Source organism: Asterias rubens, chromosome 11 (genome assembly GCF_902459465.1).
Source record: "Asterias rubens chromosome 11, eAstRub1.3, whole genome shotgun sequence".
Lineage (NCBI taxonomy): Eukaryota > Metazoa > Echinodermata > Asteroidea > Forcipulatida > Asteriidae > Asterias > Asterias rubens.
Window position 1 is genome coordinate 15,172,124 of NC_047072.1, and position 12,989 is coordinate 15,185,112.

General features: G+C 36.7%; 2 protein-coding genes across 4 annotated transcripts in view; one reads left to right on the forward strand and one right to left on the reverse strand.

Moving 5' to 3' along the window:
* Positions 1-10,831, reverse strand: part of LOC117296986 (DNA polymerase zeta catalytic subunit-like) — a 36,936-nt gene extending 26,105 nt beyond the window's left edge. Inside the window, exons 1-11 of the mRNA XM_033780093.1 lie at positions 10,729-10,831; positions 4,487-4,675; positions 4,156-4,345; positions 3,582-3,656; positions 2,833-2,914; positions 2,386-2,467; positions 2,011-2,116; positions 1,470-1,567; positions 1,272-1,376; positions 889-973; positions 6-127 (exon numbers count right to left, since the gene is read on the reverse strand). Of these exons, the coding sequence (XP_033635984.1) occupies positions 6-127; positions 889-973; positions 1,272-1,376; positions 1,470-1,567; positions 2,011-2,116; positions 2,386-2,467; positions 2,833-2,914; positions 3,582-3,656; positions 4,156-4,345; positions 4,487-4,625 (1,084 nt within the window). The 5' untranslated portion in view covers positions 4,626-4,675; positions 10,729-10,831. The remainder of the gene's footprint in view (positions 1-5; positions 128-888; positions 974-1,271; positions 1,377-1,469; positions 1,568-2,010; positions 2,117-2,385; positions 2,468-2,832; positions 2,915-3,581; positions 3,657-4,155; positions 4,346-4,486; positions 4,676-10,728) is intronic.
* A 458-nt stretch (positions 10,832-11,289) lies between these two features.
* The window catches only part of LOC117296451 (protein mono-ADP-ribosyltransferase PARP4-like), a 32,728-nt gene continuing 31,028 nt past the window's right edge, over positions 11,290-12,989 (forward strand). For all 3 annotated transcript variants that reach the window (XM_033779393.1, XM_033779395.1, XM_033779394.1), the window contains exon 1: positions 11,290-11,458. The gene's annotated coding sequence lies outside the window, so the exon portion shown is untranslated. The remainder of the gene's footprint in view (positions 11,459-12,989) is intronic.

Sequence of the window (12,989 nt, forward strand, 5' to 3'; positions counted from 1 at the left end):
CATACCTGCATATTGGGAATCATGTTGAATGATTTGACTAGCAGTCAGTAATGGCTCTGCCATGGTGTCATGAAGCTCACTATCATCTTCGTCTTTGTCTTCTTCATCTTCTCCAACCATTGCTCTCCTAATAAACAAACATTGAATACCACAACTCAGCACACAGCTCATTCAGTCAAAAATAAACCAGTCAAAAGTATCGCAAGCCTATAGTATATGATAATAATTTAATAATGGCTTTTGTTATAATGCACAGACCCATCTTTCAGTGATGCTTATGGTTCTCCAACATTACTAACCCTGCCCACTGGGCCATTTATTTCATAAACAATTTCAGCTCCCTTGTGAGTGTACTGCCAAATATGCGCACTAAACTAAATCACTATAAACCACAAGGGAAACTGACTGGGTAAATTTTGAAATGATTTTTGGGGTTGAACAAATTACGATACAACCTGGGAAGCGGCAGCCAGGGGATCCCCTTAAGGGGATGCGACTTTTTTGGGTGTGATCCCTGGCTACACGGCAATTAACGGTTGTATGGCTTCTGACTTGCACCCCGGAACAAAGATATTGAAAAAATAGGGAACCGCCAACATAGGGCTAGATAGCTCAGTTGGTAGAGTGCCGGCATGTAATCCGGAGGTCGTTGGTTCAAATCCCACTCTAGTAAGTTCTTTGTTCAACCCCAAAAATCATTTCTAAACTAAGTCAATCACAAGAACCATCTCTGCCCTCACAAGTGCCCTTTCACATCATTGAGTCATTATGAACATGTGATGGTGCACCGCTAAACCCACTGCAGTTTCAATGAACCATCTTTGAATTTATCTTTCAATTTGTGACACATTTGTGAGAACATCTGCACAGTCTGGTACCTGTACTTACAATTCACTGAGTTGCTTGTCAATGATGTCACTTAGTCTGGTCTTGCCATGCAGTTCACTGTCTGTGTCCTCTATCAACCCTCGTTCTGTCAAAAAAGTAACGTCATATGTCAAATATGTTGATTAAACAAATTAATTTCTGGCAAAGTGTATAACATCTTATCAAAAGTATAAGCAATTGAAACAATTTTGGGATGTACAGTACTTGGCTTAGGTAGGTCAAAACAATCTTTGAATTTCTTTTAATTTGTTTTCTCTTTCTTAAAAGTACATTTCAAATTAAGCTGAACTTTTGAGTTGTAGGTCTTTTTAGAATCTTAAGATGAGGATCATAGCATTGATGCCATTAAAGGAAGCACTTTGACTGTTAATTCCAAACCTAACCTGGTGATGATGGTGGATGGAGGACATCTAGTTGACCTTTGACCTCTCTCCTTTCCCTCTCTTCATTATAAATAGCAAGGAGTCCAGGGTTCATTTCAGTATTTCCTAAAAACAAAACCAAACAAGAACAAAACGCATTTGTTTTTTCACCTTTCAAACATTTTGCATATACAAACAAAACAACTAAACAATAATTACCTTGTAATTCATGACGATTTAAGATATCCGTGGCAACAGCATCCACCTCTAGTTCACAGACACTCTGCCTCTGAATGTCAGCATCAAGTAGTAAAGCACTTCAACAAAATGAGGACAAAAAACATGAAAGTCATTTCAAGTTTGCAGGCATATAAATTGGAAAGCTTCAACCATACTTGATAACTTGAAGGAGATATTTTCAGTATGTTTACATCATGAAACACAAGCAGATCCTAGTGTTCATTTATCTACAATGTAAGTATGGGATTGTAATTAACCAATGTCATTTCATTGACTAGATTATTGACATCTGGGATATTCATCTACTGACCCAAATTCACCTTACATCATCACCACAGTAGCCTTAGTTGCTCCATCTTGAGAGTCAATGTTCCAGTGTGTCATCAAAAATAATGTACATTTTAGGAGACGGTGTGTTTCCACTCACCAAAATGGCGAGTGTGGCAGACAGGAGCTGCGTCTACATTGGTGGAAAGGGTCAAACAATTGAAGTACATCTTTTGCAAACTGTGATACATACCTTGTCATGTTGTCCTTGTTCCATTTTTGTGAGCTGATAGAGTGACTAGACTGGGCAGACCCGATGCTGATTGGCTGTGTATCTTGTGAGCGAACTTCACTATCCACTTCGGATCATAAACCAAACAGAATTACTTATTATTTGCTCCCAAGATGTTCATAAATGACACTGCATCATCAAGGACATTATGGAAGGTTTGTGGTAACACCATGTAATGACTATCTCTGAATGAGTTGGGGTGGTTCTGAAAAGAACCATTGGTTTCAACTCGACGTTTGGTATGCTCTGATTTTCTTCTGGAGAAAGCTGGACTTTTTTTCAAGGACATTAAATGATGTAGGAGAATCACTCAGACATGATGGGATTCCAACTTACCACTTTGTTCTTGACCGCAACGGAACTTGACTGCGGCTAGATGAATCAAATTCATCCCAAAGAGATTGTAATCGATCAAGAACTGTCAATGAGAAATGAAAATTCTCTTCAGTAAAGACCATTATTTAGGACAAATACAGGCTGGGGACTAAGTTCATATTACCAATCTTATTCATGGATTCCGTTGATCCAAAATGTGTTGAGGCATCGCAGGTGCAAGACAAGTGGAACACAAGACACATTCTTGGATGAAAAATATGGATTTCATAATGTGAGGTACAGTACACTATTTTGACCAAACAACTGTATCCCAGTTTGACTAGATATACAGTATACTTCAAATTTAGAACATTTGTGCGAGCTTCAAACCACTACAATATATGAGTAGCTTATAGACTAATACCTTAAGGGTCAATAATAAGTGATTAAAAACAAAAGGAGTCTTACTTGCAGGATGTATGGAATGTGAGCTTCATGAGGTTGGAATACTTTGTTCATAACAGCACCACTCTGCAACAGCTCCACAGCCCTGTCAATTAATTCAAGTCAATATTTCATTGTCTGGGATCTAAATGCAATATGTCATCTTAAAACTTTCCTACTGTGGTAACATTTTCCAATTAGTTGATCAACCCTTTCAAACCAATTACATGGTACATAACACACATGTTAGCCGATTTATATGTAAAACTTATACATTGCATACATTTTTCAGAATGACATTTTTTTATATCATTCCAAACCCAGTGGATGATACTGAATGGTCAGACAATAGGTGGTTTGACCGATTGAGTAGATGCATTCAACACATGATATTTTGCAGGTTCAAGCGAGGATTGCGATAGCAACATGTGTACATCTCTTTCGAGTAGCCGCCCAACTACCAGTTAATCTCCAAAGCAATACTTAAGCAGCATCCAGCCACCTCTTAAAGACAATCAGAACATACTGATCGAAACATTGAGTTGTCATCCACCAGTTCTTCTCAGAACCAACTCTACTTAAAAGAGATTTACACATAGTAGTTTGTCAATCATCAAAATGACTGTGGATGAAATTGAATAGTCAGACAGCAGGAGGGTTAATACTTGTTCCTCTCATAAAATCATGGCTGGCTTATAACTTAACTTCTTTCAAGTTTTATCTTCATAAAACATGAACAGAATTAATATTTATGAAGAAATGTAATTACTTACCTTTTTACCATGAATGGGTTATAGAAATAAACTTTGAGAAACCTCCTGGATCTACTGTGATATCCATACATCGGCCTGTGAAGTAAACAAAAACACTTCTTTAGGTATTTATTTATAACAACTGTCTACAAAGGCTGTCATATTTTAGGAATTGTATGTAGTTTAGCAGATTGAGAGGTTATCTCAAAGAAAGATTTAAAACAAACTGAAAATCGGCTTGCTCTATAATTTATATTATATTCATAAACACTTGGGATGGCTTACCCATTGGTTGAGAGGATCACGTGGCCATGTGTTGCGATATAAACAAATTGAGAAACGTTTAAACAGCGGTTTTAAACCTTGCAGGGTCGTGGCCGTGGGATAATGGACCAATCCGAGGTGCTTTATTGCAAGGTCATGACCCTGCCAGTTTTACATATATGGCTCTTTAACACCTTGTCGCTACTCTTTGTTCCCTCATTAAATCTTCCAACAGGCAGACTGATGTAATAACTTATTTACTTCCCCTTGACCTTGAACCTCCTTGTCAAACTAGCACTAAAGAAAGGGATCAAATCTTCCTTCAACTTACACTGCTTGTACACATATGGCTTTGAACACATGATGTGTGTTACCAGACGCTTTTCCCATAGACACCTGTAATGCAAGATCTAGACTGGTGGCAAACTGAAGAAGTTCCCTGTCAGTAGTGAAGTCTTGAGGAGTACACCCAATGTAGATGTATGGGAACACACCATGGATGTGCAAACATGTCTTTTGCCCTTGAATTAGAAAAGAAGAACACTTAATTAGTCTCAACAGTATTCATATGGATCTTTGGAATGTTATTAAGAAAGGAGATTATAGATGAAATGAAAACCTAAACATAAAAGTGCATTTATGTTAATTCTTTGACATCATACCAGCTGGAGTTGCTCCAAATATACGGAGAACTGGAACCTGCTTGACCTCTGACCCTCGGAAATCAGAGAAAGCAACATCGAGGTCCCTGATTGGCTGACCCTGATAGTAGTTGACTGTCACGATCCGAACTGAAAACATGGTTTTGATGTTCTCTACTGCAAGGGTTGGCTCATCTTGTCATTTTCTCTCTGTAATAGAATAAACAAAATAGGAAAAATACTAAATTAAATATGATAATGTTAGCGTGAATGTTCATTTGTGTTGATAGTAAGATACAATTTAGGTAAACCTTTGATCACAACACTAACAAAAATTTCATACCTGACATTTGGACCGACACTTTGGTCTTCATCAGCAGGATGATGCTGATGTTGATTCCGTGACACACAATGAACATTGTATTTAATGGTGTTTATGCTTTATAAATGTGCGCATAACATTTGTGGTTTTATAGTCTTTCTGATTAAATTAATTAAATCCTAACATAACATGGTGCAATTATTTTGTCTTTCAATTTTGTTGTGTTCTTTAAATGAACATAAATCAGGAGAACTTGCAACCAGCACTCTGTAGCCCTGTACATTGTATTATTTAAACACGCACTTAACCCAACCCCTTTATCCATCTACGAACATACTTTCCCCAAACTAAAAAAGCTATATCAGTACAAAGTGATGAAACGCATTACCAACAAACCTGCCCCTTACAGTAGCAACAAGATGTGTTGTGTACTGCCCACTGATTATTCAAGCAGATTATTGATTCATTAAATTATTGGTTTGATAAAATATTAACAAAAAAATGCTGGTAGTTTTAATGAACGCTTTTTCCATAGTTGACAATTGATATTATTTTAGTCGACACTACCACTTTACTATCTACTTGTTAAACAACAGGTGTTGACCACTCCCTTGCCAAACATCAAATCTATACTGAACATCACTAAACTACAAAGATCCACATGGCCTACCTCTTGAATGAATATCACAATTGCACTTAAATATCTAACCACTTCCAATTAACTGCTCTCTGCTAACTCAATACATTTCTGCCGACTTGATAAATTCAAGATGGTTTTCCTTGATTGTTCCATACATTTAGATATAAACAGTTTAACATGCAGAACTCAGCAATAAATTAACCCAGACAAGACAAACAATTCCTGTGTCATTGTCTTGCTTCAAAGATTCCTTTTTCAAAGCTACATGTACATAGTCACTGAAGGTCATGTGTGTGTCAGCCTTTACAGCTTCATGTTCAAATGCTGCATAGAGACAATCAATCCAATGGAGGTACTAATTCATCACAATTTACAGTATGATTCTAGTACATCACTTGGCAGTATACGTACACATTGCTCCAAGATGTCATCCTCTGACTCCACTGTTTACACAATAAAGGGTCTTTCAAATCATCCGGTTATTCTGTCTTTATCGATGTAATTATACGGATGTCATGGCAACTGGATGACCGTATCCGTAAACTTGGGTGAAATAAACCCTTAATATAAAAGTAATTGTGGGCTATTATTAGCGCTGCCAAACACTACAGGTATAAAATATTGGACGTCTGGTGTTTCTACAAGAACCTCTGTTACCATGACAATGCTTTATCAGATCATTAGGAAATGCATCCATATAGTATTATGTGTACATCATGGTAGGTTTGATGGAAATACTTAAGTAAGGTATATTTTCTGGTTACTTGTCACATTGTTTGTTTATAGTGAGAAAAATATTTAGGACCTTGAAATTTATGACATAATTTTGCAGACATATTTGATAAAGCATTGACCAACAAAATTTTAGTTTTATAAAATCTTATGCACAGAACTCTTAACTAAACCAATTTGATATTGTATAATGCAACAATGTGATTCAGATTGTTAAAACAAATCTTAAATATTTTTGCATTTGACATCCACATGTTCTCTTTTTCTTCAGGAATAAACTCAATATTATTTGAGGAAAGTATGGTCTGAGGAAAGGTCTAAGCACCTTGATGCCAGTTTAAAATGATGTATAAATCATAAACAAGTATGAAAAGGAAAACTAATAATTATGTGTATTAAATGTTTTTGTAATCATGACAAATGCATCACAAAAACCTAGCTGTATAGATTCCTGTGCATGCAGTATACCCAAACAATGAATATTTGCCCATAAAAAAAATAATTCCACTACTGATCCATCTATAGTTTGGTTTATTTTAATGGATGCAAAACTGTTTAGGTTTCCCTCTGTGCCTTTTCAAGTTTTTTTGTGACATTATTTCCATGAAACATACTGTATCTTGTTCTGTATTTAAAATCCAGAATAGACAATTTATATTACTTAACCAAGGAATTTTGGATGGAACAAAGAGTCAGGAATGGAACCTGCAGGTCTCCAAATTAATGAGCCGGCACTCTACCAACTGGGCTATCTATCCCCACCTCCCTGTTTTGTCAGTATCTTTGTTTGAAATTATGCACATAATATTATTCACAAATACATGACATTCACAAGAATTTGTTTTAGACTCCCAGCTAGAGTTCTTTGTTATTGCAAGGTGTACTAAATTATTAAAAACAGCAGACCGTGCCCAAACACAAAATGGTTTTTGTTTACCAAGGCAGCAAATTACTACATAGCCTTTGTTCTCAAATTGTGCGTGCATGATTTATAAGCAACATGGTTAAAGAGTCTTGCACACACTTATTTATAACTGATAACTTATAACACACAAATTTATAAAGTGGTTGGATATATGTACATTATCTTGAACATGCAAGCCAATTGAATTTCAAAAAGGGAAAAGTTTGTTCTTATTTCTTCTGCCTTTAAAGCTTGATGCTCACATTGTTTAAAAGACAGCATTAAATAAAAGCAAAATATTTTTTTTGGCTTTTATAAATGTTGTATTTCTTTACATCAATCATTCAGAAAGGAGCAAACTTGTAAGAGAATTAACATTATCAAATTGAGTGAACTTCTTACATGATCTTTCAAAGTAAGGTAGGTGATTGCCAAGGTATGTGAGTGCAAACAAGAGAGAAATAAGATACTGCTATTCCTTGAAAAGTGTTCTTCAAATAAAGAAAGTGGGGGTAGAATGCGATGAGGAAGAAAAGAAACAGCTAGGATGGAAGTCTGGGAATGAAACATGTCCGAAAACAGAGCAAACTAGAGCAAGCATTGCAGCCTTAGGGACCACTCAGCCCTATGAGGGGTACATGTGTAGGTGAAGATGAAGTGGAACACCTTTCTGGTTTATGTCAATATACACAAATTTGAGGCACTCTATCTGCAAATGCATTCGATGACTAAACATTTCTAAAGTGTTGGTTCTAAGGCATTAATTCCCAATTCAAATAGGTGTAACAGCCTCATGTTTCAATCCTGTATTTTACAGTCTATAATAGAAACAAGCATCGTTTTCAAAGACAGTTATATTCCAGAGGATTAATTGATAAATTGTATCATTCCTTATTCATATTATTCATCATAATCTCTTTTCTCACTATGATTTCAAAAAAACTCATCAAATTCATATTGCATTGTGAGCGTGTTGTGGCAGAGCAATATAGCGCACCAGAGTCGAGCTCTGTGGTTCTGATCAGCAGAGTGTGGGTTCAAGTCCTGCTCTTTACCATGTAGGTTCCATGTTCGTTCTTGACTTCTAGGAAAGAGAAGGGGTTTTGCCCAGCTGTTTTTGGCATGATTAGCTCTATGGATTGTGCTGCATCACTTTGTAAAACCCTACAAGGTCCCATGTGAATGGATCTCATAAGTCTTTAAGAAACCATAAAAAAATGCTCTGAGACACAAGCTTTAGTTAAAGCGCAGTATAGAACAAACTCAAATTAACAAATCCGTAGCAATTTTGATGCAAATGGAGCCCTCTGTCTTGTTAGTATGAAACATTATACTCCTGTGTACATTCTAAAAACAATGAAGTTTCTTTTAATTGTACACAATAAAATTTAGATAATGTGTTTGACAGCTAAAGGGGAGTCATCACAGTGTTCAAAATAGCTCCCCACTGTTTCCTACAGATGACTACAATGATATCTGCAACTCATTCAAGCACAAAACATTTCATACAGTGTACAAATAAATTGGAAGACATTTAACAAATAAAAGATTCCCAAAGCATGATAGAGGCATTTGATAAACTACCAGCCAAAGATACAAAACTGTCAATAAACTAAACCGCCATCTGACCCAGCAGAATGAAATTGATGATTAAAATTAAATACATTGCGATTTAACTGCAGAACTCTCCATAAAATTAAATGAAAGCAATTCAGAAAAAAAAATTCCTCCACTTTAATTACAAAATGATTTTAAAGTGAATTGGCAAACTTGCTGTATTTTTGTTATCACCTAAACCACTATTCTCCCAATACACAGGCATGACGGGAGGATGGAGGGTTAGAATAAATGCCACTAATTGTAGAAGGCTCATTAACTACATGTACATGTACATGTGCTACTGGTTGCCCAAGAGGATTTTTAATTACATGTAAGGAAATATAGCCTTACATTAATCAAACAGCAACCTAAACAAGTGGACAGGATAAATTGTTTTGTAAATTTGTTGGGAAAATTTTGTAAGGTGTAGGAATGCCTGCATCTAGTCAAAAATCACTTTACAGCGTGAATTTTCTGAAACAATTTAGAGTTCACTGAGAGTACAAAGAGTTTCAGAACAAATTCATTTTAAAATTGCTCCCGTTCTTGTTTTTAAATGCTTAATACAAAACTACACCTTGTTATATTTCCACTTTATACTGTTACATTACACTTTTCACGATTTCTTCGGTCCACACTTTACATCACTTGCATCAAATTTCTAGGTCAAAAAGCTTTCAGTGTAGCTCGAGCAAATGGTCTGGAACAATCTGACTACTGTCATAAGGAAATCTGCAACGGTAGTACGAAAGACTCGCCTTTTTCAATGTTAATTTCTTTCTCAAGTGCTATGACCTTGATGAATTAGCGCCTTATAAATTTGAATTGTTATGTTATTTTGTGTCAAGCCTAACTTAGACGAGGTCCTGCTTCAAAAAGATCTGTAGGCGCACAATCATGACAGGCAAACATCTTCCAATAGGCTTGACTTCATTATTACTGTGAATAAAAGGTTTGTAGAGACGATAGTAGATTAAATCTTATAGTTCTAGTCTAGTCAAAATCCCTGTACTTGTTCATTTTTATAATGCTGGTTACTTTTAAGTGCACACCAAAAAGGGGGCGTTTAGTAAACAAATTATATTAAATAACAGTTCTTTCCTCCATTTAACGTGAGAGATTGGAATACAGAATCAATTGTGAAAGACTTTCACTTTACTATTAAATATCTTTGGGTTTATGTGCCATCGCTCAACCAACTGAGCTTTCTACTATCCAGCCCTATGTTGGCAATCTCCCTATTGTTCAGGTTGCAAATCATCAGAAGCCATGTGACCTGTAACTGCCATGAAAGGTCCGGCAACGAGCTACACCACTCATCCCAGATGTGAAGCATCTAAACTATTTTTGTATTTTTCTATTTATTTATTTAGTTATTTGTTTATTTACTCATTAAATTGTTTATTTACATATTTTTGATGGATTTTTTCTTTTCTCTTTATAGATTTGGTCACTTAATTTTAATTTGCATTCTACTTGGATATTTATTTACATTATTTAAGTGTTTAGGAATTTCTCTTTTTTTGTTTGATGTTAATTTGTTTTTTTACATTGTGCAAAGTTTCTCAAATTTTACACTCCTAAAACTGGTTCTAATCTCACATAGTCCATGTTTTATATTATTACGACGGATGGTTCTGCGACGGTTGTTCAGATAAACGTTGTCGTTTTCACTTCAGCACAACGAAGATTCATCCCAAATACTGTCGTAGAAATTGAGGGACGACCGTCCTCAAAGCCGACGCATGCGCAGATGACGCCAAATGTCATCTTTACCGTCGCAGAACCATCCGTCGTCGAAACCAAAAGTCCCTAATGAACAACCTCCTCGGCCAATGGACAACCTCCTTTTGACCTCTAGGTGAGGGCGCCCTACTGAAATGACGTCATTTGCATTAGGTCTATTGAGCTAAACACTAAAAACAGCTAAACAGGGAAACTGAACCAAATAGAAAAAATAGGTAAAACTAAAAAATGAAATAAGCAATATTTACACAGTTAATTTATCTCAAGAAACATCAGCAGATTGGACCAAATATAGAATAACAGTAAAGTAGATATATTACCTTTCAGGAAATGCAACAGATCATCAAAAATCACAAAGTTGCTGACATTTTTTCAGTAGAAATTGAGTTAAATGTCGACACACCTCGCTAACTTCCCTGAGAAGTTGTTGAGAAGAAATGCATTTAATAAACAGTCTGTGCCTGTGAAAAAAGGGTTAAGAATTATATGCAACTCTATGAGGAAAAGACACACGATCGCAATTTTATGCATTCTTTTAGGACTGGGTGCCAAACTAGCAAACATGACAAAGAGGGCGCCCTAACCAAAACGCGGTCTTTAAAACAAAAATTTAAACTTCATTCAGTCTGCTGTGGTGTTTGATACCGCCACAGAATCTCAAAAATACTTCCCTTCTACTTTTGTAGTGAATGTTAGTGATTAACTTTGATTTTATTTGTAAACTCTTTTTTTTGTAACAAAAAGTTTATTTAATTACTTAATCAACTAATTTAAATATATAAATTTGAACAAACTACTTGTGTTGCCTAACTAAGGCTAAACTTGTCTAGTTCTAATTACGGATCAACACAAATAACAGGCGTAACGTAATGTCTAAAATATACCACAAGAGTTTTACTTTTTAATACCCAAACCCTAGCTTTTCAGCATTGTGCTTCCTGCTCCCACTAGTTTGAACTATTCCCTGTTGTAGTTCTGACTTGTACACAAACTTGGCTTTGGCTGTTGGACTGTCACTGTGCCTGTCAGTGTCAGTGAGAGACATGCAAGGTAAGGAAAATGCTTGCCCTTGCCTTGGCCTTGCCTTGGCCTTGCCCTTGCTTGACTTCTTGAGTCAATGCCTAGCCCTGGGCAGACGGCCTAACACTTTCGTTTTGTACTACAGTGACGTCCTGGATATCAGGGTCCATTTCTGGGGCGGAAAATTTTCACAGCTTCATAACTCAAATCTTACCTGCAACAAGCCACTAATTTCAACAGATTCACACTCCATCCCCCATGGCAGCAAATATTTTTCTGCGGTGGGTTTTGATCGCCATATATTCTTCATATAAATCCGTCATTTTCATGAAATAATGCAGCTCCCAACGTTAAGAAATTCAATTTTGTTTTCGTACTCTCACAGTGCCGTGTGTATGCAAGACGCACGACGCGCAAATATTGCGTTTGCGTTTGCGTGTTTACGCTGTGCAGTCAAGATAATGGTGACCAAGAATTCATGAGAATGCGTCTTGCATCATGCGTCTTGCACGCGAATGTATACGCGTACGCACGGCAACAGACAACACTGTGAGAAAATTAGTGGCTTGTTGCAGGTAAGATTTAAGTTATGAAGCTGTGAAATTTTTCCGCCCCAGAAACGGGCCTCAATAGTTAGGACTCTGTTCCTGTGTACAGAGAAAGAGTCCTATATAGGGCTAAATCAATGCCTTGATGATGCCGTGTAATTATATGGTGCAGATCTAGTTGCGATAACGTAATCTCCTGCCGACGTCGTAGCCGGAGGCCTGGCGGTCGTCGGCATGGTTGGGGGGGAGGAGGGTTACGTTATAATCGCAACTATATCAGATCATGATTCATGTATAAAAAATGTCGTAATAGTGTGTCAACTTAACCACATTAATTTTGGTGCAGACTTCTTTAATATCCTGATAAAAAAAACTCTAATCTAATATTAATAAACAGTAAAAATCAGTATTGGCCCAATCAAAACATGTGTGTAACAATAAAAAATGAACAGCATGCATCAAAACAACATCCACATCGATTAATTAGTTATAATGAATTGGGCAATTGTTGCTAATTTAATTCTGCCAATCGAGCTCGCTGATTGCAAACACTCGACCATTGTTCGAGGTAGTGGCTGGGTTTATTACCGCCACCTACTTTTTGACGTGTATACTTACAATACTAAGGCCATGTCTGAATTGGCGGCTACAGATATGCATTGAGGTATAGGTCGTCCAATAGTTGTAGCTACACATATGCATTGAGGTATAGGTCGTCCAATAGTTGTAGCTACAGGGATGCGTTGAGGTATAGGTCGTCCAATAGTTGTAGCTACAGATATGCGTTGAGGTATAGGTCGTCCAATAGTTGTAGCTACAGATATGCGTTGAGGTATAGGTCGTCCAATAGTTGTAGCTACAGATATGCGCTGAGGTATAGGTCGTCCAATAGTTGTAGCTACAGATATGCATTGAGGTATAGGTCGTCCAATAGTTGTAGCCATAGTACATGTAGTTGCGATAACGTAACCCTCCTCCCGACGGCGTAGCTTCACCATCAGGATGAGGGTTAC